Raw genomic sequence first — 26,376 nt, 5'->3', positions numbered from 1 at the left:
AGCTGCCCATAGTTGCTCCAACAACTGAATATCCTCTGGGTGTACGAATAATGTCCTAAAGGATTCACACATCCGATGGATATCTGAGTGACGTCCATCGGACGTACGAATCCGTTAGAGCATTATTCGTACATCCAGAGGATATTCGGTGTTGTTGGGGTGTGTTCAACCTGACATGACCCTAACCTACGAACAACACCTAGGATGCCGTGGAAGCATTTTATAAGATGTATTCGCGTGACCCACACTGTAATACTGTTCTGCCGAAAGAAACACAAAGGGCTACATGTACAACATAACGCTGATGTTGACGACCAGTGGTGATATCAGTATTGTGTTGTGCATTTAGCCCTTGTTCGTTTCGGCTGAACAGTGCTACAGACGTGGATCAACGCCAACTACCCCGTCTTTGCACATTGTTCCAATTTGTTCGCATGGCGTCACTAGAAGTGGATCGCCGCTGTCGCTAGCGGATTTGTCGCAATGATATAACCCCTGAGCTGATCTTATTGTCGCCATTGTCCTAGTGTGTGCCGTAATTGTGACGTCACGCCCGCGTCACGTCCGTCACGTAGTTTAAGCGACCATGCTTGTTTCTACAGGTGGCGTTGCCTGCGCACACTAGCCGTGATTGGTATTTTGTGTTCACGCACTCATAGGCATTGTATCGCTTCACTCCTTTTTACACTAGCAACGCATTCCCACAGGTAGGTTACGTCTTTTGCAACGCGTCTGACAGTCAAGCATCACCGTCGGACGAAGAACTGAAAAAAGATCGCGATGAGCTCCTGGTGAGTGTCGTGAACCAAGGTTTTACTTTCCTCAACGGCGTCAAGCAGATGGGACTGAACCCACAACCTTGCCTTCGTAACCCTGACCCACTCATACTGTACCATAAGGTCGGCCAAGGAACGCTGGAAATGTACGTCCTGAGTCCACCACCAGACTCCAAAGAGGTGTCTGAATTCTTCATTAAATGGAGTTCCAGTTTCGAATCAGGTACAGACCAGCCCTCCATACCGTTGTGCGACGCGGCATCAGTGTGCGCTCTTCTAGTGTGGAGACCCGCACAGAAGACGGACACCATAACGAGGATTTTATTTTCTGGCAGCGCACCTCAATCGAAAATATTCGAGGGCCTGAGACGACTAGACCACCTGGGAGTGCTCAGGAGTCGCGTGGTGACGACGGAAGAGTCGCTAAGCCTCAAACGGCCGGAAGTCGCCGACAAAATGACCAGGGCGTCCTCCATGCCCCCAAGGATGACGACCGCGAAAAGAGTTGCGGGCAAACCCGAGTCACCATCCAGGTCGCCGACGCGTTTTGATAGGTCCAAGCAAGCGAAGGTGTCACCCGCAAGTAAGACTATCGAGCAAATAGCGAAGAAGCAGGAAGAAGAAGAGACAGACAAGAAGGAGGCGAGAAGGCCAGCCAAGAAAGTGGCCAGAAAGATTATTACCGACCAGGGTGAGAAACCGACTACTCAAAGAGTGGTACGAAGGGCTAAGTCTGAGGGAAGAGTCCGCGATAAAAATGCGGAAACAGAGAGCGCAAAGCCCTCGCAGAAGCTCACAGAGGACCAAGCTGAGGAAAAGCCGGTGGAGAAAACGGAGCCGAGGAGGGTTCCAGCAAAGGCGGCACCCAAGACAAAAGGCGCCAAAGAAGTAACCAATAAAAGAGCCGTTGAAGCCAAGGCCGGTAGTGGGAAGGTTAGTGAAACGGCCAAGCCAAAGCCCAAGCCAGCAGCGACGAAACCTCTGCCTAGGGACACGAGGTCGCCCGCTAGTTCCGCGTCCAGTTCACCAAAACACGGACCCCCTAAACCACCAGCTAGGTCAATACGCGGTGGCATAAAGCCAAGCAGAACGACGGCAGCCACCGCTGTTGTAGAGGCCTTGCAGAAGGAGGAGCTAACAAAACGGTTAGCTACGGAAAAGGATGCTAAGGATGGAAAGCTTGTCGAAGCCGTAGCTGCGCAAGTAATTTCCATAGAGAAGCCAGTTCCTGCTCAGGAATTGAAAGACCAGAAAAATGTACAGAAGGAAGTCGCACAGATTGCACCATCTGTGCAAGAACTGAGAACTGAAAAAGACGTATTGGTTAGCGACGACGACATATCTATTCAAGAAAAAAGCGACGGCAAAGAGAAGATGCAAAAAGAACGAGATATCTTGAAGGAGACGGCACCTGCACCTCCGATTGAAGTCGTTCGTAAGAAAGGATCATTTATTAAGGGTACGGTGGCCAAAGATGAGGCGGAAGATGATGAGAAGGAGCCACCCAAAGAAGATACCGGGAAGGTTTCTGAAATTGGTGAGGGGTTGAAACCTACACCACTTTTAACTGGAGTGAGTCCCGTCATGGATGATGAGAAACAAATAGTTAGTGATTTCAAGCCTGTTCAAGAAGAAATCCGTGCAGATGCAATGGAAGAAGCCCAACTGACTGCACCAGCCTTAGAGAAGCACGTTCTGGAAGAGCGCGAAGACGAACCTTCTCCCGAACCAGCACTGACGCTCCCATCGGATAGCCTTCCGTCGCTGGAAGACGAGCTATTGGCCGCGGACGGCAAGCTTCCTTTACAGGACGTTGTGCTTCGTCAAGCGATTGATACGGAGAGTCGCCTCCGAGCACTCTCTAGCGGTCAACGAACACCTGACTCACTGGACACGCCACGCGAAGGCCAAGAAGTGCTGCCTTCGACGGAAAAAGACGTTTTAGATGCCATTGAGAAGCACAGGCTCGTTGTAAAAGAAGGTGGCTCTGAAATGCGAAGGAAAGATTCTGTAGACTCTATTGAGGGTATCGTCGATATCAAACGTGATGACGAAGATTCCGTAGAAGTTGCACTGGAAGAAGGCAAACTACCGAAATTTCAAGAAGTCGAGTCAAAACAAGAAGTGCTGGAGCAACTACCCCCGAAACCAATACCCGTTCAGAAAATCGTCGACGATGCTGAGAAGACCGCAATTGCTGAAGTCAGCGATGCAGCAGAAGCCCCAGTGGAAGCCGATAAAGTTCTGTCACCTGTTACTGGCGAAAAGAAAGACAAGGCCCATGTACCCCAAAGCCCAACAGTTGTTCCCGCAGAAACGGTTGTTGAAATCGTGGGGATAGCTGAAATTGCTCTTCTACCAACAGAAGCCAAAGAGGAGGTCACGTCAAAGGAACGTATAGACACAAAACCACCGAGCACAACTGTTTCGACAGTCCAACCTGTTTCGGAAGACGAAAAGCTAGAACCAGATGAACACGCGCAAGAGCCAGCACCTCCTGCTGACCAAGATACCGGAGAAGTTGCGTTGGAAGAAAGCACGCTATCGAAATTTGAACAGGTCGAGCCCAAAGAAGAAGTGTTGGACACAGTACCGTCGAAACCAGCACCCGTTGAAAAAGTCATCGACGACGCCGAGCAGACCGTCATTGCAGAAGTTGTCGATGTAGCAAAAGCCCCACTGGAGGTCGGTAAAGCTGTGTCGCCTGTTACCGGTGAAGAAGAAGACAAGGCCCATGTAGCACAAAGCCCAACAGCTGCACCAGTAGAAACCGTAGTGGGGATAGCTGGAATTGCTCCACTACCAACAGAACCTAAAGAGGAGGTCGCGCCACAGGAACTTATTGTTACAGAACCACCAAGCACTACTGTTTCGACAGTCCAACCTGTTTCGAAAGAAAAAAAGCCAGAACCAGATGAACATGCGCCAGAGCCAGCACCTTCTGCTGATGAAGGTACCCGAGAAGCTGCACTGAAAGAAAGCAAAGTATCGAAATATGAAGAAGTCGAGTCAAAAGAAGAAGCGTTGGAAAAACTGCCCTCGAAACCAACACCCGTTGCAAAAGCCACTGACGCCGAGAAGATCGTCATTGGCGAGGTCGTCGATGCAGCAAAAGCACCAGTGGAGGTCGGTAAAGCTGTGTCGCCTGTTACCGGTGAAGAGGAAGACAAGGCCCCTGTCCCCCAAAGCCCAACAGTTGCACCTGTAGAAACGACCGTAGGGATAGCTGAAATTGCTCCAGTACCAACAGAAGCTAAAGAGGAGGTCGCGCCACTGGAGCCTTTTGTTACAAAACCACCGAGCACTACTGTTTCGACAGTCCAACCTGTTTCGAAAGAAGAAAAGTCAGAACCAGATGAACATGCACCAGAGCCAACACCTTCTGCTGACGAAGATGCCGGAGAAGCTACACTGGAAGAAAGCAAAGTATCGAAATTTGAAGAGGTCGAGTCAAAAGAAGAAGTGTTAGAGAAACTACTCTCGAAACCAACACCCGTTGAAAAAGTCATCGACGACGCCGAGAAGACCGCCATTGCAGAAGTCGTCGATGCAGCAAAAGCCCCAGTGGAAGTCGGTAAAGCTGTGTCGCCTGTTACCGGCGAAGAGGAAGACAAGGCCCATGTACCCCAAAGCCCAACAGCTGCACCAGTAGAAACCGTAGTGGGGATAGCCGGAATTGCTCCACTACCAACGGAAGCTAAAGAGGAGGTCGCGCCACAGGAACCTTTTGTTACAAAACCACCAAGCACTACTGTTTCGACAGTCCAACCTGTTTCGAAAGAAGAAAAGCCAGAACCAGATGAACATGCGCCAGAGCCAGCACCTTCTGCTGATGAAGGTACCCGAGAAGCTGCACTGAAAGAAAGCAAAGTATCGAAATATGAAGAGGTGGAGTCACAAGAAGAAGTGTTGGAGAAACTACCCTCGAAACCAACACCCGTTGAAACAGTCATCGACGACGGCAAGAAGACCTCCATTGCAGAAGTCGTCGATGTAGCAAAAGCCCCAGTGGAAGTCGGTAAAGCTGTGTCGCCTGTTACCGGCGAAGAGGAAGACAAGGCTCACGTACCCCAAAGCCCAACAGCTGCACCAGTAGAAACCGTAGTGGGGATAGCCGGAATTGCTCCACTACCAACGGAAGCTAAACAGGAGGTCGCGCCACAGGAACCTTTTGTTACAAAACCACCAAGCACTACTGTTTCGACAGTCCAACCTGTTTCGAAAGAAGAAAAGCCAGAACCAGATGAACATGCGCCAGAGCCAGGACCTTCTGCTGAAGAAGATACTGGAGAAGCTGCACTGGAAGAAAGCAAAGTATCGAAAGTTGAAGAGGTCGAGTCAAAAGAAGTGTTGGAGAAACTACCCTCGAAACCAACACCCGTTGAAAAAGTCATCGACGACGCCGAGAAGACTGCCGTTGCAGAAGTCGTCGATGCAGCAAAAGCCCCAGTGGAAGTCGGTAAAGCTGTGTCGCCTGCAACCGCTGAAGAGAAAGACAAGGCCCCTGTACCCCAAAGCCCAACAGTTGCATCAGTAGAAACGACCGTAGGGATAGCTGGAATTGCTCCACTACCAACAAAAGCTAAAGAGGAGGTCGCGCCACAGGAACCTTTTGTTACAAAACCACCGAGCACTACTGTTTCGATAGTCCAACCTGTTTCGAAAGAAGAAAAGCCAGAACCAGATGAACATGCGCCAGAGCCAGCACCTTCTGCTGGCGAAGATACCGGAGAAGCTGCACTGGAAGAAAGCAAAGTATCGAAATTTGAAGAGGTCGAGTCAAAAGAAGAAGTGTTGGAGAAACTACCCTCGAAACCAACACCCGTTGAAAAAGTCATCGACGACGCCGAGAAGACTGCCGTTGCAGAAGTCGTCGATGCAGCAAAAGCCCCAGTGGAAGTCGGTAAAGCTGTGTCGCCTGCTACCGCTGAAGAGGAAGACAAGGCCCCTGTACCTCAAAGCCCAACAGTTGCATCAGTAGAAACGACCGTAGGGATAGCTGGAATTGCTCCACTACCAACAGAAGCTAAAGAGGAGGTTGCTCCACAGGAACCTTTTGTTACAAAACCACCGAGCACTACTGTTTCGATAGTCCAACCTGTTTCGAAAGAAGAAAAGCCAGAACCAGATGAACATGCGCCAGAGCCAGCACCTTCTGCTGACGAAGATACAGGAGAAGCTGCACTAGAAGAAAGCAAAGTATCGAAATTTGAAGAGGTCGAGTCAAAAGAAGAAGTGTTGGAGAAACTACCCTCGAAACAAATACCCGTTGAAAAAGTCATCGACGACGCCGAGAAGACCGTCGTTGCAGAAGTCGTCGATGCAGCAAAAGCACCAGTGGAAGTCGGTAAAGCTGTGTCGCAAGTTACCGGCGAAAAGGAAGGCAAGGCCCATGTACCACAAAGCCCAACAGCTGCACCAGTAGAAACCATTGTGGGGATAGCTGGAATTGCTCCACTACCAGCAGGAGCTAAAGAGGAGGTCGCGCCACAGGAACCTTTTGTTACAAAACCACCGAGCACTACTGTTTCGACAGTCCAACCTGTTTCGAAAGAAGGAAAGCCAGAACCAGATGAACATGCGCCAGAGCCAGCACCTTCTGCTGACGAAGATACCGTAGAAGCTGCGCTGGAAGAAAGCAAAGTATCGAAATTTGAAGAGGTCGAGTCAAAAGAAGAAGTGTTGGAGAAACTACCCTCGAAACCAACACCCGTCGAAAAAGTCATCGACGACGCCGAGAAGACCGCCGTTGCAGAAGTCGTCGATGCAGCAAAAGCCCCAGTGGAAGTCGGTAAAGCTGTATCGCCTGTTACCGGCGAAAAGGAAGACAAGGCCCATGTACCCCAAAGCCCAACAGCTGCACCAGTAGAAACCGTAGTGGGGATAGCTAGAATTGCTCCACTACCAACAGAAGCTAAAGAGGAGGTCGCGCCTCAAGAACCTTTTGTTACAAAACCACCGAGCACTACTGTTTCGACAGTCCAACCTGTTTCGAAACAAGAAAAGCCAGAACCAGATGAACATGTGCCAGAGCCAGCACCTTCTGCTGGCGAAGATACCGGAGAAGCTGCACTGGAAGAAAGCAAAGTATCGAAATTTGAAGAGGTCGAGTCAAAAGAAGAAGTGTTAGAGAAACTACTCTCGAAACCAACACCCGTTGAAAAAGTCATCGACGACGCCGAGAAGACCGCCATTGCAGAAGTCGTCGATGCAGCAAAAGCCCCAGTGGAAGTCGGTAAAGCTGTGTCGCCTGTTACCGGCGAAAAGGAAGACAAGGCCCATGTACCGCAAAGCCCAAAAGCTGCACCAGCAGAAACCGTAGTGGGGATAGCTGGAATTGCTCCACTACCAACAGAAGCTAAAGAGGAGGTCGCGCCACAGGAACCTTTTGTTACAAAACCACCAAGCACTACTGTTTCGACAGTCCAACCTGTTTCGAAAGAAGAAAAGCCAGAACCAGATGAACATGCGCCAGAGCCAGCACCTTCTGCTGATGAAGGTACCCGAGAAGCTGCACTGAAAGAAAGCAAAGTATCGAAATATGAAGAGGTGGAGTCAAAAGAAGAAGTGTTGGAGAAACTACCCTCGAAACCAACACCCGTTGAAAAAGTCATCGACGACGAGGAGAAGACTGCCATTGCGGAAGTCGTCGATGCAGCAAAAACGGCAGTGGAGGTCGGTAAAGCTGTGTCGCCTGTTGGCGGTGAAGGGCAAGACAAGGCCTCTGTACCCCAAAGCCCAACAGTTGCACCAGTAGAAACGACCGTAGGGATAGCCACAATTGCTCCACTACCAACAGAAGCTAAAGAGGAGGTCCCGTCACAGGAACCTATTGTCACAAAACTACCGATCACTACTGTTTCGACACTCCAGCCTGTCAGAACAAAAGAAAAACCAGAACGAGATGAACATGCGCCAGAGCCAGCACCTTCTGCTAACGAAGGTACCCGAGAAGCTGCACTGGAAGAAAGCAAAGTATCGAAATATGAAGAGGTCGAGTCAAAAGAAGAAGTGTTGGATAAACTACCCTCGAAACCAACACCCGTTGAAAAAGTTGAAAAAGTCATCGACGACGCCGAGAAGATCGCCGTTCCAGAACTTGTCGATGAAGCAAAAGTCCCAGTAGAGGCAGGTAAAGCTGTGCCGCCTGTTACCGGCGAAGAGGAAGACAAGGCCCATGCACCCCAAAGCCCAACAGTTGCACCATTAGAAACGGCTGTAGGGATAGCTGAAATTGCTCCAGTACCAACAGAAGGTAAAGAGGAGGTCGCGTCACAGGAACCTATTGACACAAAACCACCGAGCACTACTATTTCGACACTCCAACCTGTCACAAAAAAAGAAAAACCAGAACCAGATGAACATGCGCCAGCGCTAGCACTCCCGGTTGCTGAAGACACTGGAGAAGTTGCACTGGAAGAAAGCAAGCTATCGAAATTTGAAGAGGTCGAGTCAAAGGAAGAACCGTTGGAGAAACTACCCTCGAAACCAACACCCATTGAAAAAGTAATCGACGACGCTGAGAAGACCGCGATTGCAGAAGTCGTCGATGCAGCAAAAGTCCTAGCGGAGGCAGGTAAAGCCGTGTCGCCTGTTACCGGTGAAGAGGAAGACAAGGCCCCTGTACCCCAAGGCCCAACAGTTGCATCAGTAGAAACGACCGTAGGGATAGCTGAAATTGCTCCTCTACCAACAGAAGCTAAAGAGGAGGTCGCGCCACGGGAACCTTTTGTTACAAAACCACCGAGCACTACTCTTTCGACAGTCCAACCTGTTTCGAAAGAAGAAAAGCCAGAACCAGATGAACATGCGCCAGGGCCAGCACCTTCTGCTGACGAAGACACTGGAGAAGCTGCACTGCAAGAAAGAAAGCTATCGAAATTTGAAGAGGTCGAGTCAATAGAAGTGTTGGAGAAACTACCCTCGGAACCAACACCCATTGAAAAAGTCATCGACGATGCCGAGAAGATCGCCATTGCAGAAGTCGTCGACGCAGCAAAAGCCCCAGTGGAAGTCGGTAGAGCTGTGTCACCTGTGACCGGCGAAGAGAAAGACAAGGCCTCTGTACCCCAAAGCCCAACAGTAGCACCAGCAGAAATCGTCATGGGGATAGCTGGAATTGCTCCACTACCAACAGAAGCTAAAGAGGGGGTCGTGTCACAGGAACCTATTCACACAAAACCACCGAGCACTACTGTTTCTACAGTACAACCTGACACAGAAAAAGAAAAACCAGAACAAGATGAACATGCGCCAGAGCCAGCACTCCCGGCTGCTGAAGACACTGGAGAAGTTGAACTGGAAGAAAGCAAACTATCGAAATTTCAAGAGCTCGAGTCAGCACCAGAAGTATTGGAGCAACTACCCTCGAAACCAATACCCGTTCAAAAAATCATCGACGATGGCCAGAGGACCGCCATTGTGGAAGACATTGATAAAGCCGAAGCCCCAGTGGAGGTTGGCAAAACTGTTTCGTCTGTTTCTGGCGAAGAGGAAGACAAGGCCTCTGTACCTCAAAGCCCGACAGCTGTACAAGAAGAAACGGCCGTAGAAACCGTAGGCATTGCTGAAACAGGTGCTCTGCCACCAACAGAAGCTAAACAGGAGGTTACATCACCTGAACTTGTTACCGTTACGAAAGAAAAAAAGCCAGAACCGGTCGAACGTACGCAAGAGCTAGCATACGAAAAGGATGCTCCTCAGACAGAACGCGCATTGCAAGTAGATGAAAGTGTGACCGAATCACGTCAAGAGCCTCTGAAGGATATCTCGCAGGACCTTCCACAACAAGGCGCCGGAGAAGCCCCCGTTACTGCCGAGGCTGAACTTCAGCAGTCTGCACTCGATGTTTCTACGAAAGATGAGCCTGATGAGCCTACGAAAAAAAAGTCGGCAAAAGAAGTACCCACCGGTGAGCCTGTTGTCGGCCTTGAGACGACGTCTACTGCTAAACCTGATGCCATACAAGGAGCCGACGAGAAAGCCCTTGGCGACATCACAAAAGAAATAGAACAAGAGAGGCGAGTTGTGGAGACCCCCAAGGAACAGATTGCAGAAGAAATACCACTGAAAACTGAAGGGGAACGTACAGGGAAGACAGTGGTTGCGATCACACGTGGGGCTACGGAGCCCAGCAAGTTGCTAGAGCAAAAAGAACGGCCGTCAGCAGAGGAGCCAGTATCACCTACCACTCCGAGTGTAGGTGATGCCAAGGAGGAAATATGTGACAGGGAAAGGGAAGAAATTAGCCCTCTTCAGAAAGTGGTGGCCATTGAGACGGAGAAGGTTATTGAAGTCGTTGAAGAAATTCGCGGTGATGCCACAAAGGATGTCGTTGCGAGACATGCAGAAGCTACGCGTCTAGATTTGTCTGCAGACATGCGAAGCGAAAGATCTAAGGCGCCTACACTGATAAAGGAAACCAAAATGAAAGAACTTGAGATTCCGGTAGCAGAATCAGACCTCGGTAAACCAGCTGACGCAGAGGACACGTCAGGGACCGTACTAGAAGGAACGCAGAAGGATGACGCGCACAAAGTGCTCAGTGAAGTGCCTATTTCTTCAGATGAACGATTGGCGGAGCCTCCCGCTGCAGAGACTACGCTAGAAGAACTAGAAGTTGCCGCGGAAGAACCTGTAGAAACTCGTGTGTCAGTAGAAGGAAAGCATCCCGAACACGATGCTACAGTTGCAGAACACCCGTCGCCAACTGTTGCACATTTGGCAGATGGTATATCGCCTTTAGAAGGCGACAAGAGCCACGGCCAGGAAGCAGTCTTTGGAGAACAGCTCCCAGCAGCTGCTGATGGAAAGACAGTAGAGCCGGAACACCCTCCAACAGGGGATCTGGGCGAACTCTACGCAGGAAGACCGAAAGAGTCTGTCGAAGGTGTTGTCTCTCACGCTCACGTGGAACGATTTGAAGCTGACGTTGGTACACAAGGTAAGTCACGTAGCGTTATATATGTTTCCGTTGATCCGTGACATATCGGTATTATTGGTCACAGCAGGAGTTCCAAAGGTAACCGACGTGCTGGTGAGCGCTGAAGAAACAGAACAGCCTACAGAAGTAAAGGACGTTCGGCTGCCTGAAAAAGAACCGCGCAGAGAAGGTGATGCAGTGCCTCAAATAAGGCGCGAGCCCGCTTCTCACAAAGATACCATGCCGTCGGGGACGCCCCTAGGAGATAAGGATGTTGTTCCAAAGACTCAACAAAGCCACGAGGCTATTCCGGCCAGAGACCAGCAGTTGGCGGATGAGCTGTTGTCTCTAACAAGAAAGTCGTCGAAGCCCCAGTTGGAAGATGAAATCATCGATGACTTGAAATTAGCTGTCGGAGCTATTGTGCCTGATGACGCACAGACTGAAAGAGACACCTCTAAAGAGGAAATTATTGAACGTGGTAGTGCCGTAGAGCTCGAAAGTGTCCGGCCAGAAAGTTTGCACAAGGATACAGGAGAAGTGATTGGAACGGCCAAGTCGACTGCTGATCAGTTTAAAGAGCTCGAGGCACTACCTGCTGCCCCTACTGAAGAACCTTCAGTAACTGAAGAGACTGTCTTCGCCTATACACAAGAAGTTATTGGAATACCTGCACCTTTGAGGGAGAAAGGGCGCATATTAACTCCCGCTGAAGAGCGAAGTGAACAGGAATTGCTCGCCGATCTTACCGAACAGCTAATTTCGGAGCAGTTGGCAGAATCAATTGTTAGCGATGAGCTCAAGAGGCATGAGATACTGGAAGAAACGCCGTTCGAAAAGGAGGAACCAGGCGTAGATCACATGCGTGACGTGCTTTACAAGTCCACACCTCTACAAAGACCTACTGACCTTGCTGAGCTTGTGGAAATAGGTGGACGAGCTGAAATATGTACAGCAGAAGAAATTGAACAGGAGGAACTTTTGTCACCATCGGATGACGTCCCGCCTTCCATTGAAGAACTGAAAGAAGTTCTCAGGGGAGAACATGCCACGAAAAAGCTGGTGGCCAGAGCAGAAAAAGTAGAAGTGAGCGTTGAGCCCCTCGCAGTGAAAGCAGCAAAAGAGCATGAAGCTGATGATCTGCTCACTGAAGAGAGGGATGTTTCTCGCGAGCTTGGTGGAGGCATAGAGACCCAAGCAGAGTACCAACGTAAGACTGAACAGGATGTACCAACCGCCTCTGAAGGTGAAGCAAGAACTGAAGATACAGATAAACACTTGGAACCTTTAGTGGGAAAGCAAATAGGATCTACTGCTGCTGAACAAGATGTCTTAAAAGAACCTGTGGGCAGTTTTCCTGCAGAAGAGGTGCGCAGAGCACGCGAAGACGAAGAAGGAAGGGAGATTCCTTCATTGTTAGCAGAAATTGAAACACTGAAACCATCGACTACCAGTTACGAAGAACATCCAACAACTGGTGACTTCTCAAGCACTCCAGACACCACTGAGATAATCCGAGACGAGATTCCGAAGGAAAAGGCAGCGGCTCAGGCGAGCCTTGAAATGCCACATGAAGCGGCGCGAGAACCCGAACCTGGTGATACACCCAAAGCAGCAACTGCCCCTCTCCTGCCATCGGAAGACACGCCGACTCAAGAACCAGCTGATAAACAAGTGGAATCACTCGACGGTATGAAAGAACCATCTAAAGGTCACGCTGCCACACATAAAAAAATAGAGCCAAGAGGATCTGATCAAAAAGTACCAATTGAAGCTGAACACGAAGAAGTAAAGTCAACAGCTTCTGTCGATGGCAGCACCTTTACGCGAACGCAGGCAGTTGCAGAGAAAGCTCTAGAAGAAGGCACAGCAATGCATGCAGAAACAGATGAAAAGAAAGCGTCACCGGCGACAGCAGCAAAGGAAAAAGCACCAGAGTCGGAAATCACTACTCTGGCAGAACAGACTAAAGCTAGTACTGACAGCGTAGCGACAGCTATTGCACGTGTTGATGATGGAGCCCAAAGGAAGGCGGTAGATGGTGTACAGGACTCGGCAGTGGTATCATCCCAGCGGGCATCGCCAGATGCAGATGTCGTAGGATCGAAAAAAGATGTGAGCGCTGATGAAGAACCTCAACTTAAACACACCGCAGAGAAAGATCTATCAGCGGAGAAACGTGAAGACGAACAAACAACGAAAGGTACGAAGGTGCTGCATTCTGGAACACCAGAAGATGAACGACATCAAGAACTTCTGCATGACGATGTCCAAAAGACAGGAGATGAAGAGCGTCTTGCAGGGGAGGCGGCTATTAGTCATCTTCCTGAGAAGCCTTTGACAGAGTCCACTGAGGAATATCACCCGGTGCATGTAGACGGCATTGCGTCATCAACTGCCTTGGACAGCTCGTCGCCAGACACCGAGCAGCAAGAACTGCTCGTATGTCCCACTGAACAGCCAATTACCGGGCAGTTGAAGGAACCAATTGCTAAGAAAGCACCCGAGGACGAGTCTGTCCTCGATGAGGCTGTAGCGCCGAATCATCTGGAAAAGAAAGCTGATGGTCAGGAAAAGGATGACGTTGTAGAAAAAGCTCCAGCCGATGTCCCACGGGAAGCCAAAGACAAAGAAACAGAAGTGCCAAAAGCACAAGAAAAATCGAAATCGGCAGAAGGCGAACAGACGCTGACGTCAAGTTTGCAGACTCAGTTACCAATTGAAGGGCCAACGTCATTACGGGAAAAGGCGCTTGATGAAGTAGTTCTCAAGGCGCAAAAGGAACCCGAAGAAAGCAAGTCGTCGTTGTTGGAAGGTAAAACATCACCTGGTGATCGAGAGCCAGAAACTAGATCTGACGAAAAACAATTACCAATGCCTGAAGCTACTGAGAAGCAACCCCCGCCAGAGGTAGGTGACAAAGTAGGGGTTGCGCCTCAGAAGGAACAGCGTGGCACAGCAGCAGAATTAGTAGGTGAAATTCCTACTAAAGATCATAGTAGAGGCGTAATCGAAGAACCCGAAAAGAAAACTGATGAGATTGAGATTGCTGGCAAACAACACGTCGCAGAATTGCACGTAGATGACACAAAAGAAATGATACGAGAATTACCGAAAGGGCTCCACGATAAACAAGGAACAGATGTCTTAATCCAGGATCGAGAGTCTGAAGAGCAAACAGACCAAGAATTGATTTGTCGATCGAAACGTGCGGAGAAAGATGTTTCTCCAGAAATAGCTGGGGTTGCAGAGGATGTACCACGGAAGAAATCGGTGGTACCGGAATTGCCGGTGGAGCCTTTGGAGGATATCGACGGCAGACGTGTGCCAGAGGATGAACCTTCGAATGAAAAGTTGGGAGAGATAGTGTCATCCATACCGGAAAATGGTGAGAAGCAGCATCTCGCAAAACAAGCAGTGGAGGATGCGGTACGAAAGGCGCCCGTGGAAAAAACGCCGCAGCTGGAGACAGAAGCCCATGATGAAGCCTTAACAGAAGGAAAGAAACCTGAAAGGGAAGAAATAATCGACCGACAAGGGCAGGACCTGTCCCATACTACAGGGAAGGACGTATGCTCAACAGAAGAACCTGGAAAAGGAGATGACAAAGAACCTCTGCAGGCAAGAGAAAAGGCGGTGCCAGAACTGGAAACAACGCCTCAGGAGCCTGAGCAGCTCGAAATGACGAAAGAAGAGACAAAATCTGAAGGCGTGTTGGAAACGGCGCGAAAGGTAGACGACGATGCCGAGGCTGAACGAGAGAATGTTGAGAAACCGCACATTTCTGAAGGCGTGCCGAGAAAAATTGGATTAGAAGACGTTTCCCAAAAAGAGACGTCAAAGGGGGACATTGAAAAGCCAGTAGTGGTTAAAACTGAATCTGTGCCAGAAATAAGTAGCGCTAAAATCCCGCAGCTCCCGGAATGTGTTATTGAAGGAAAGGAACCATTCGAAGGAAAGCAACGAGAAAGCCAGATAATGGAGCAAGCAGAAGATATTAAACAGAAAGAAGCAGAGGAGCGCTCACTTCTTCCTGATACACGTGTGTCGAGGGACGACGCTGAAACTGCTGAGTACACTAAGCATGATGTTCCCTCTGTCGAGAAATTAGCCCCTCTCGGCTCTGCTACAGAGACTCCTGGAAAGACAGAAGCTACAAAAGCTGTAGACAAAATAGAAGAAATGACGCCCCAAATTGCACCTTCTGAAAAGAGGCCATCGGTGGGTGAACCAGTGACATTGAAGGAAGTTGATGAACCGGTACGGAAGGCCGTTGAAGAAAAGGAACTGATGGAGGCACCACGGGAGCCCTTAATGGGCGCTTCGCGGGACTTGCTGGAAAAAAGTAAGCCGATGACAGTGCAGGAGGATGTAAGAGATGCATCGGCTGCAACGCGAAATCAGGAGGAGCAGCCGTTGCCGGTGCAAAAGGACATATGCACAGAGGAGAAAGGAACTGTTGATGAACAAATGCTGACTGAATCTGTGGTAGGAAAAGTCACAATCGACGCGTTGCCCAAGATAGAGACGCGAGAAGAGCCTGATGTAGACAAGGAAGAAAAGGCAGAAAGCTTGAAAGCGACCGAGGAGGAGCGAGGAGCGAAGAAGACAGAGAGCGACACCACAAAAGCCGACACCGCAGAAGCTCCCGATCAGCTGACCTCAGAAACGCTGAAAACCGAAATATCAAGCGCTCAAGCGCCAGTTCCTGAAGGTCGCACGGCGAGCGAGACGGTTGGAAGAGCTGTGGAGAAAACTCACGAGGGCGATGTTACAGAAGAAAAATTGGAACATGATACCCACGATCGAAGAACAGCTCTAGGAAAAGAACCTACTCAAGAGCCAGCACACCCAGTCATGAGCGTGGCTGCTACAGCCGATACAAAGGAAGTCACCGACGAGCTGAAGCCTTCAGACGAAATTCCACGTGTGACTACTACTAGTCAAAAAAGTATCGGTGGTTCGGAAGACGTTCGCAAGAGTACACTGGACGATACGGTTGGTGAGGACGAGGTGACGGATGAAACTCGAATGGAATCGCCCTTACCTCAAATGATTGCTGAAAAGCTGTCGCCAACAGAAAGTACGTACAGCAAAGAACCATCAGAGCAACGCGTGCCGCCTCCAAAGCCAGTTGACGGCAGAGACACGTTAGCGGACACGTTAAGTCATGATCGTGTTGATTTGACTACTGTACCAGTAGACTTGCACACTGACAAAGTTGATTTTGTTTCTGGAACGTCGCAGCAATACTCTACGAGAGAGAAATTGACTCAAGATCTAGTGGGTACGAAGGAGCCCGAGTTTCGTAGAGACGCTGATGAAGCTGTCAAAGATACGTTGGGAAAAGAAACAGAGCTTCGGGATATTGTAACAGATACATCAGTTGCTGAAGAGAAGGAAAGTTCTTCATTGATTGCACCTGAAAAGGAAAAGCTGTCGAAGCCCAAAGATGGGTCTGTCATTCCTGGAACAGTTAGCGGTCTTCAAAGTCAGGTTCCGGAAGCAGTACCTGATACACTTCCAACGGACTCTGTACCTAGACATGGCATTCGATTGACAACGATTACGACACACGTGCATGAGGAACTACCGCAAGCGACAGTAGACATAAAAGCAGTGGTAAAAGATTCACACGAATCGCTTGATGGTGCACAGGAAACAGAGGAGTGCACGTTAGAACAGAAAGACGGTGCTGAACAATTAAAAGACGGTAAGACACCAAGCGGTGACGTCAAGCGTGACACTTCGGAAGGCGACACACGCAGCGATGGCCTCACGGCGCATTCAGTGTCAGAAGGTGAGTCTTCTGTCGCAACACGGGCAAGGATTCTTGAGAAAGTTCTTCCTCCCATATTTGCTGAAATTGCTGATGAGCCAGTGAAAGACCCTGCTGCGCCTCCAGGCCCAACGGATCTAATGGCAACCCCCGAATTAGATGTCCTGCAGAAAAAGCGGCCCTCCATTGAATATGAAAGCTCCATCACGTCTGTATCTGAAGTTGAATCTGGAACGGAAGGTAAACCAGTACAGGATATTGAGTCTCACGTGCAAACGAAGCAATCCCCAGAAACAACGAAAGAGCTGCAGCAGGAAACATTACAGCCGTCAAGCCCAGATGATTCTTTGCCGTCTTCTCCAGTGAAGAAAGTTGCCGCTGATTTTCAACGAGCACAAGAGAAGCCTCCGTCGAGAAAGGCCCGTTCAAGCACTATCATATCACAAGGATCGTCAGAGGCAGACATATCAAGCGAAGAAGAAGAGTTGCCAAGGAAAGGAAGTCCTGCGATCTTCTATCCATCTACCAAAGCCGGCTTCGATGGCAGCGCAAGTATCCCGAAGTCTGTGACGGAGCAAGTACCGAGAAGTATATATAAAGACGTGCCAAGCGAAGGCTCAACCGAGCGACATTTGGAACGCTTCGGTCACATTGCAGAGGCTAGCAAAGAAGAAATCGACAATATCAGAGAATTTGTCACGCAAGCCGAGGTACATACGAAGGACGACGATGATGCGCCTAAAATGACTGGATCTCCATACGAGCCTGCTGTAATACGTGATACGTCGAGCACTACTGAAACCCACACTGCAGAAGTGCATGTACGTGAGCCCTTGCCAGGGGATACCGTATATTTTGACGTAACTTTCGTGCAAGAAATTCGCAAAGAACAAGCAGACACAAGCCGCAGGCAGGTAACAGTCTCAAAAACGGAAAAACATGATGAAACGTCGCCCCTGAGAGTTTCTACTGGCAAAGATCCCCTTTTGGATAGCTCAACCGAAGGTGCTGATACAGAAGAACCTGCCACAAAGAAAGAACCTACCATGGATGAAACCGTTGCGTCGTCTGGTCGTGGACCCACAACATGTCTTACAGATATGCCAACAACAGAGGACAAAAAAGGGGACGTGCTAGTATCCCAGCCACGTACCGAAAGGATTGGCGAGGTGGTGGAGATAACATCCGAAATCTGCACTGAACTCAGTACAACGCATGCAGTAGCTGCAGAGAGGATGTCAGATCACGGTCGAACGTCACCCGTTATTACTCGCCCACCTGCACAAGTGCAGGACACACAAGATACGAGCAAATCCGTGGAAGCTGTGCCTCTGGTTTCTGCGAGCACACCTTCAGCTAGTGATGCTGAACAATTAGCCGAGTACACGAGGCACCTGGACACTGCACAGGACGACCGCTTAAGCATCGATTCGTCGTACAGCGTAACGTCCGAAGAGAGGAGTTACACTGAACTAGAGAGGCCGTCGATCAGAGGGAGTGATACTCTCGTGGACCCATCAGTCCTGTCAGCGATGTCCGCGGAACACTTTGCTGCGAGAAAGCCCGCGGACATCAAGGACGAATTTTCAGAAGCCGGACTTCCGTTACATGGTGGCCACAGCCATGATATTGCTGCAGGCTTAGCAGCAGCACTGAGGACTGAATTGTCGTGCGTTATTGGTGCCAGCGACATCGTCGAGGACACTCCTGTAGCAGAGGTACTGTCGAACGTGGAAGCACGTTCAGGCGACGAGCCAGCAGGGAGTCATACAGGGCATGCACCAGTCCTGTTTGATGAACCAATGATGGTTCATTTTGACGTGTGCATTGAACAGGTGGTGGACCCACTCACCAGACGCATACTTGCTGACTCTGGAAGCCGACGAGAACAAGTAATCTCTAGAGAGCCCAGCGAGGGATCTACGCAGGCAACAGAAACAGTGAAGTCAGGGGACGACAACGAACTGGAGTTGTCATTCAAGAAAGCAGTCCGTCACGAACAGTCAGATGAAGCGACCTTCCTCGAAACACCTGTGGCGAGTGAAAGCAGAGGTGCCTTGCCTTCAAGCGTGTTGCAGAACCACGAGAAAGTCGATGATTTGGAAGTGCACACGGGAGAGGGACTTCCGCAAGCGAAGCATGATGCACATGCTTACGATGGAAGTCGCAAAGAAAAGATGCCTCCTGAATCTGAAACAGTGTCAACCATCGCTTCTGGTCTAGCATCGAGCCTAGCTACAGAGCTTCTCTGCATGGTTCCATCAGGGGCACTTGAGGAAGGGATCTCCAGCATCGTAGCAAGGACGGACTCTCACGATGATGGTACAAGAGATGGTTCCTGCCACACTGCAGAACGAACAGAAACGGTGCCTGAAATATCGTTTTCAGAACATAAGGGAGCAGATGTGAAAGATGAGCATCGTCCTGCAACTATACTTGATGTCCAAGAGCCGCACGATGTAGTAGACAGTACAATGAAGACATCCACATATGAGACGCAATCGCCGCCAGTAGATGCAAAAGAGCACGCAGTCCAACGTACCAAAGAGTTAGGTTACCCAGACGACGATACAAGTTCGGAAGGAAAGCAAGCACCGATAGTCAGCCATGACTACAAGAAAACGGCGAAGGAAACGCATGACACAAGCGAGTTCCTGTCAGAAGTTGTAAAAGAACCGCACATAGCCTACGCGCTGGCGTCAGGACTGGCAACAGAACTGCTCTGTGTCGCTCCTGAATCGATAAGCATACAAGAAGACATATCAGACGTCGTTGCAAGAACATACCCGCGCGATGAGACAGGAAGCTGTGACAGCGATATAAAAGTCACTCATGCTTCGGACCCCATGGCTCAGGCCACCGATTTGACATCTACACTGCCAGGAGCACTTACACATCGGGAAGAACTTGACAGTGGCTCGCAGCGCATTGTAGACACCACGGAGCCCTCAGCACAAGTGGAACCTGCAGGTAAAACAGTTATGGCACAGTGTAAAATTACTGTACATGACATCAAGGCTATTGGTAAATGAGCTTTCGAATTATCGTTTCCAGGGGAAATGTTAAGGAGGAAGACGTCTTCACCGACTCCAGACCTCGCCGAATCAACTACTGATATCTCGGAACAGACACCTGGATCACTTGCAGTCCAAGATAAGAAAGGAATGGGTGACCGCTCGTCTACGTCAGAAAGCCCAGTGCAGTCCTCTGATCACGTTCCGCAATCATCGCCCAACGTCGTCGCTGAAATCGATGAACAGTTGCATGTCGTCATGGCATTAGCGCCTGAACAAACCACAGAAATAGTCCACATCGTGTCTAGTGATTCGACTCATGCTGAAAAGAAAAGTGGCATATCAGACGATGTTGCCACATCCAGCTCGTATCCAGTAACAGAGGAACCCGACCGTAGCAGTTTGAGAGGCACTGGCCGTCCAATGTCGGACACACAAACGCCTCGTAGCACCGACGACGGTGCTGAACACGAAGAGCGCTCTAGCACTTACGAGGAATTGCGTGGTTTGCCCGCATCACAGCCATCATCTCAAACGGACATGTCGGAATCGGCACGTCACGAACTCCACGGCGGTGAAGAGCGGCACAGTATTTCAGGAATAAGAGCAGCTCTACCGACAGAATTCGTATGCATGACTATTGGAACAACAGAGGTCAAAAGGAAGACAGAAAAGGATATTTCGGTTGTTGCTGGGAAAACAAGTTCTCTTGAGGAAACGGAAGAATCAAGTACTCGCCGTACCGTTGCCGATACAACGTTGGAATCGGGATCCCAGGAACACGTCGAAAAGCAGAGTATGCCACCTACCCGAAGTGCCGGCGTTGACGCAGTGCGCAGTGAAGGCGAGGCACATGTGAAATCATCACATCACGTTGAACACACGGGTGTTGTCCTGCAGAAACAGCTAATTCACAAACACGAAAAACTCGCAGTTTCTGAATCTGTTTCAGAAGCGACTACAGTGACATCAGGGGAAACTCCCTTTTCAAGAAGCGAGACTCACCAAGAAGAAGACGCTCGCGCAGCTTCCCAGCGTAGCTTCCAGGAGCGTTACACTGTGTCATCTACTCAACACGCCACATCAGATATAGCGGGCCGCCCGCCACCTGACGAAACAGCAAAGGATGCTCCATATTCTCGTGAACAGACAGGAGCTCTTATCCTTGAGCAGCCGGGAACATCTCTTGCGGCGGGCCTGGCAGCTGGACTTGCTACAGAGCTGATATGCATTCCAGAATCGGCGGAACACGTGCAAAAGAAGGTGGCTCCAACTGAGAAGTATTCGGAGCACTTAGGAGGACGTCATAAGACCATCGAAAGCGTTTCCGACAAACAGGTAACGTCCCATGACGTCACAGAGGGTGAAGAACCTGGGAGCATGACCATAGTTACTCGAGTCTACAAGACCATTCGCATTTCGGTTCCATCTTGGATTTTCTCGCCTACGCTACGCTCTCATGTTGTACATACCACATATGAGAAACAACCACTAGAGGCAATGCTGAGATCGTCGTGCACGCTTTCGGGAGACGATGTTCTTTCTGGGGAGAATGTCTCGTACTCGACGGTTAGACACATGAGCGCTGTACCTTCGGAGATGCTCTCCTCAGAGCCATCTGCTCCTCCCGCATCTTTGCCTCGTTGTCAAGAGGTGTCTGCAGCGCCGCCGGATCGCCACACTGTATATACGAGGTCCAGTGTCCATCCATTCTTTCCCGAGGGACATCACGCGGTCGGCGTCTCGACCCTCGCAGACGACTTCAGCGACAGGGAACAATTCATGTCGGATGCTCACCCACGTGTGAAGCAACACGCAGTTGTTACAACAATACATCACACGTCGGCCATCCAACCTGAAGAGATCCAACGCATGTCTGCTTTGTCGGAGGGTATCTTCGCTGATCCTACCCTGGCGAGAAGGGAAGACGGTCAAACCACGCGGTATATCGTAAAAACCAGCAGATCTTCTACTGCGTCTGACGAGCCCATGTTTCAAGCGTCAGACGTGTCCCAAGATGTTCGTGAAGTCCTGGGTGTCACCCGCGAAATAACATCGTCCAGTGGAGGACGAAGTACGAGACGAACGGAAGTTGGACCAACTGTCTTTAGAGAAGAGTACGCCCACCCACCACAACCGTTTGAGATGCCCCCGGCAGATAAGGCACCACCTGGTTACAAGACATCCACCGACGAGACCGGTACAACTTATTACTACCGAATATCAAAACACGCCGAGGAAGAGGAGTTCTCCCCTGAATCACTGAGAGGAGACGATGTAGAAGGCGTGGCAAACATAACCGAAACTTCAAAGCTACCAGGGTCCCCTTACAGAAGCATAGTGGTTCGACAAACAGTTCATACTCCGAAGCATACTGTACAAGTGACGACATACGAAAGTGGGATATCAGAAGATGATGGACATCACGAGGTGGTGACGTCTGACGACGAAATTGTGCGCCACCCTAGTCCGCCTGGAAGTAGAGAGTTCTACTCTCACATAGGAAGTGCAGAGACTCAGCTTCCTCCAGAAGGAAGCGATCCTGAAACTATCCTTCGCTTCATGGCGGCGCAGACCGAAAAGGCCGCCAAACACATGTTGAGCCGACCTGTGTATGCTGAAGAAGAAGAGGAGGAAGATCAGAGGTCAGATAGAAGTTCAAGTCCAGCAGTCGAAGAACAGCTCTACGTACAAGAGCTCCGTCCTGACTTCGCAGAACTTGTTGAGCTATCTGGGGGTACGACTCCGTCAGATCCTCAGAGTCCCCGCTCACCACTGGACATTCGCTCCAGGCTGAACGGGGAAGCAAGTACATCTATGATACAGAGATCTGTAGTTTTGGAAGAAGCAGAATCTCACAGTCCCACCCGGGTAAGCGTGGTGCAAAAGACCGTGATCTATGACATCCCAACTACGGGTACATCGCGGAGTGTGCAGCAGAGAACAGAGGAAGAACTGACGAGAAGCATTATGGAACAAGCCGGACTTACAGAGTCTATATATCTTGAGCACCACGGTGAGTGGCAGGAAGTAACGTCCGAAGAACCTCCGCGTGGACCTACATCGACACAGAGCCAATCTGGCGATGCCGAGCACAGCTCTAAAACAGAGTTCCGCGAAGACCTGCCGGAAGGACATGACGCTGGGCCAACACGTTCTGACGACAGACCACCTACAAATGGTGTATCGACCTTCGAGGTGCAGAAGTGGGACAAACCGCTTGGACTTCCCACACCACCCGACCCTCCGAGTGCTCTACATGGCCGACAGCCGAGTGTCTTCCACGAAACTTCGTTCACCTTCGGCCAGCGTTCTCAGGATGCCACTTTCCATGTCCAGCAAGACGACGAACCATTAGGTCTTCCGACTCCACCCGATTCTTCTCGTTCGAACGACGCCCGCAAAACACCCAAAGCAACCGTGCCAGGCGACGTGGTCTACGTCGACCTCACCTACGTTCCCCATCATGGTGATCCTCAATACTGTGGCGTAGAATTCTTCAATAGAGTTCGAGCCAGGTATTACGTTCTCAGCGGAACTAGCCCAAGCCAGGACGTGTTAAATGCCCTTTTAGAAGCGAAACGATCATGGGGAGAGCCAGATGTTGCTGTAACGGTCATCCCTACGTACGAGACTGACGCGCTCTGCTACTGGATAGCTTTAAACCAGGAGGCTCTCGAAGAGCAGAAGATTGACGTTGCACCGTCTGCGTCTAGATGCACTATCAATTTGCAGAACCACGAGACATCCTGTGCGGCATACCGTCTAGAATTCTAGTCAAGAAATTGAAGCGTCGAATTATTGAGGTGTTGAACGCCGTCCTTTTTGTCTTATATGGATGCGAATTGTATTTCAAGACTGAGCAGGCCTGTGACGAATTGCTGGCTCCATCCAACTGTCGTGCACAAAATTCCTACTCAGTTGTGAAATACGATTAAATGCGCTCTTTCTGCGAACGCGTTACACTTGATAGTGCTGCGCACTGTTGATAGAAGCTAATGGTCCCCGACAATGGACAATATATACTTTATCCATATTCTCATTTTGTGTGAATTATCCGTTCCAACACGCAAAGGGCCAGCACGCGATTCTATAACTTGGTATACGCTGGCAACGGCGCCGACTGTTGTCCATCTTCGAAGGGGAAAACCCTCTCTCACTAAAATCAAGTGTGTGTTGTACTCGACTTCCAAAATGGTCCGGATTTAGTTGTGACGAAGTCTGGTCATCACCCCTATCACCATCGAAAGCGTCAAACATAAAAAAAACTACGCATAATGCAAACGATTTGTAGAATTCCGACGGTCCTCTGCTTCCAGTTATTCACCAGAGGAATCGCCGATAGTCCAGCTTCACCGAGGCCGGCATCTACTTTGTGCTTCGGGAATTACTTCTGCAGTTTCCCCCGTATATGGATGCCGGTCTCGTAGTTCCTTTACATATAGATTCGCCCTGTTTCCTGCTACGGAGCCCGTATAGTCACTGGCTAGCAGGTGTAGACTTACGTAGGACCCTCTCATGCTTGCGGTTTTCTTCCTCTCTGAGGAAGTGTATTCTTCCTTTTCCCCTCAAGGTTGAGTTACTCAGCAGGTTCAGTTCTAATATCGATGGCATTATTGCGTGTATGAACGCGTTGACGCATGGGAGACAGCTTTAGGTAGGAATATATTGCAATTGAAGTTCGAACAGGGCCGCAGGCCACGTAATGTTCCTTGGGGAGTGTCCCGTTGACACTCTGGTTGAATTCCGACCCTGTTCCTTTGTATACTTATGTAGCGTTGCACATCCCGTTGTGCAACTATTTCGTTTCTGCAGCAAATATTGTTTGATATAACTATAGAAGGCTCTGTTGAGGCGACAGTATATACACGTCGCTATGATTGCCTATACTTACAAGACAAAGTAACATACAATCTACTTAAAGCATTTAGACTTGTTAGCATGTCGTATGTGGTATACGTTATAGAGAAGCTCAAAATTTTGGTGTAGATACTTTGAGGAAAATCCTCGCTGACACTTTTACAGCGTAGGAGTGAGGGTTCAGTGTTTGCTTGAGAAATATAATTTATTTTCACCTTCCGTCAGTTTGACTCGGAACTCTTCGTTTTAATTATTTGTGTCAAGTTATGTGTTAAGACAGACATTCCCTGGCAAGGAATAGATTGGGAAAACAAGTGTCACTTCTGGTGTATGAGCTTAACGGCTGCCGTATGGCCATCCTTGCTGAAGGTTTAAAGACTGCGCTTGAACAAAAGTGGTCATGTGATATATTTTGACGATGTTCGGGACCGTAAGTTACATGTAGACCTGACACACACACGTACGAAGCACTTCCATTGGCACTCTACCAAGCTTGTCGTCTGCTTTCTTTTTACATGTGTTGTGCCGGTGTTCTAACTTATAATGTGTTCTTCACAAAAGCGAACATCTTGTATAATACTATAGGTCATGAAGTAGAGTTGGAAAGTGTGTGTACAATATACGGTTCAATGCAGATATTTGTATTGATGAGTGGTTGCTTTTGCTGCATAGCAGTTCAGAGTGCAGAGAGCTTCTGAGAAATATGTGTTGCTTGGTATCCCGGCCGTGCAGGCGGTGTGGCTTATTTTCCGCGCTTTGCATATATCGGAACACGTGGTTTTTAGCGGCTCGCTAACTGCGGTTTTTATAGGATAGTGCCAAACGCCTTTTTCGAAAGCTAGTCTGATCGCGACACCCACCTGTGTGTGTGTCTCTCTCTCTCTCTCTTCTGTATTGTTTGGAAATTGTTTTACAACGCAAATTTCGCGTAATGAAATACAATCAAAAGGTCAATCGTTTTTGTCACGATAAATCATTCTTTGGGTGTTTTTTTATCCTCTAGAACGATCTTTCCCTGTGGCTCAGGATATAAAAAAAAAAAAAAAAGCGCTGAGAACGCTTATCAGCCTGCATTTGGGTTTGTTTTTCTGAAAGGACCCCCTCCGTGGAAGCAAGCAAGAAGCCCAGGACGTTTACAGGTGCACGCGTGTCTGTGTATAGTGGACACGGGAAAAGGGAGTGCTGCTTCAAGCTGTGCTTAATCTTTATTTCACAGGCATTCAACTCATTAACGAGACTTGCCACCTTTTCAGCGCACCGTCTCGGTTTCTCATGTTCCAGTCGGCAAGTGTGTGTCTTGTTGCACTTAAGATTTCATTTGAAACCCGTATACGTTAATGCAAATAGTGAATAAAAGCACTGCAGCAACCTTGCTTTTTCACAGTTGTCTGAGCTTGTACCTCCCGAAGAATCCTTGGAACACGCAAACAATCGCAAACAATGAGAGGCCTCGAGCGAGAGTGTCGCAGGGTAAGACTGCGGATAATCGCAGTACATGAAGTACCAAATACTCAAGTACTATTTTAAGTACATTTCTGAGTACTTTACTTTAAGTACATTTCCAATTATGTACTTTGTACTGAAGTCTACGCACTTTTGTATAGTACTTCCCCATCAAGTACTCAAGTACCCAACTAGAAATGCAAAGACAAAAAACAAAGCAAAATATCAAGTAAGCTTTGTGTCTAGAAGAAGTATTTTTGAACAAGAAAGTGGAGTGCTGTCCTTCTTTTTCGTAGAATACCGAGAGATGCAAGGAGGACAATAAACAAAATTAATAAAAACGTTTTCCACTAGCACATACCGGCGCCACACACGCGCAAGCACAAATTCGCAACACACACTCTTCCTTAGTCCCGTTCTTTGCCTGCGCATGCACTGTAAGTTTATCCTCTTCAAGACGTACCAATGTACAGCCCCCGCCAACCTTAATAATAACACTGGAAAAAATCGGTCTCATTTACGAGCGCGGTAACAGCCACCCTGGGAGCCCTGGGGGAATATTAAGTGAACAAAATCCTCGCG

At 49.3% G+C, this 26,376-nt stretch overlaps 1 protein-coding gene across 2 annotated transcripts in view; it reads left to right on the top strand.

Annotated features, from left to right (window-relative positions):
* The window catches only part of LOC135370903 (microtubule-associated protein futsch-like), a 48,265-nt gene extending 22,535 nt beyond the window's left edge, over positions 1–25,730 (top strand). Inside the window, exons 5-7 of one of the 2 annotated variants that reach the window (XM_064604810.1) lie at positions 708–10,719; positions 10,787–19,447; positions 19,532–25,730. In XM_064604810.1, coding sequence (XP_064460880.1) covers positions 708–10,719; positions 10,787–19,447; positions 19,532–23,268 — 22,410 coding nt within the window. In that variant the 3' untranslated portion in view covers positions 23,269–25,730. Of the gene's footprint in view, positions 1–707; positions 10,720–10,783; positions 19,448–19,531 lie in introns of both variants that reach the window. The other variant, XM_064604809.1, reaches the window with a different exon arrangement.
* The last annotated feature ends 646 nt before the right edge of the window (positions 25,731–26,376 follow it).

Source organism: Ornithodoros turicata, chromosome 10 (assembly GCF_037126465.1).
Source record: "Ornithodoros turicata isolate Travis chromosome 10, ASM3712646v1, whole genome shotgun sequence".
In the NCBI taxonomy this organism is placed as follows: Eukaryota; Metazoa; Arthropoda; class Arachnida; order Ixodida; family Argasidae; genus Ornithodoros; species Ornithodoros turicata.
This window is presented reverse-complemented; position numbering and strand designations above follow the sequence as displayed.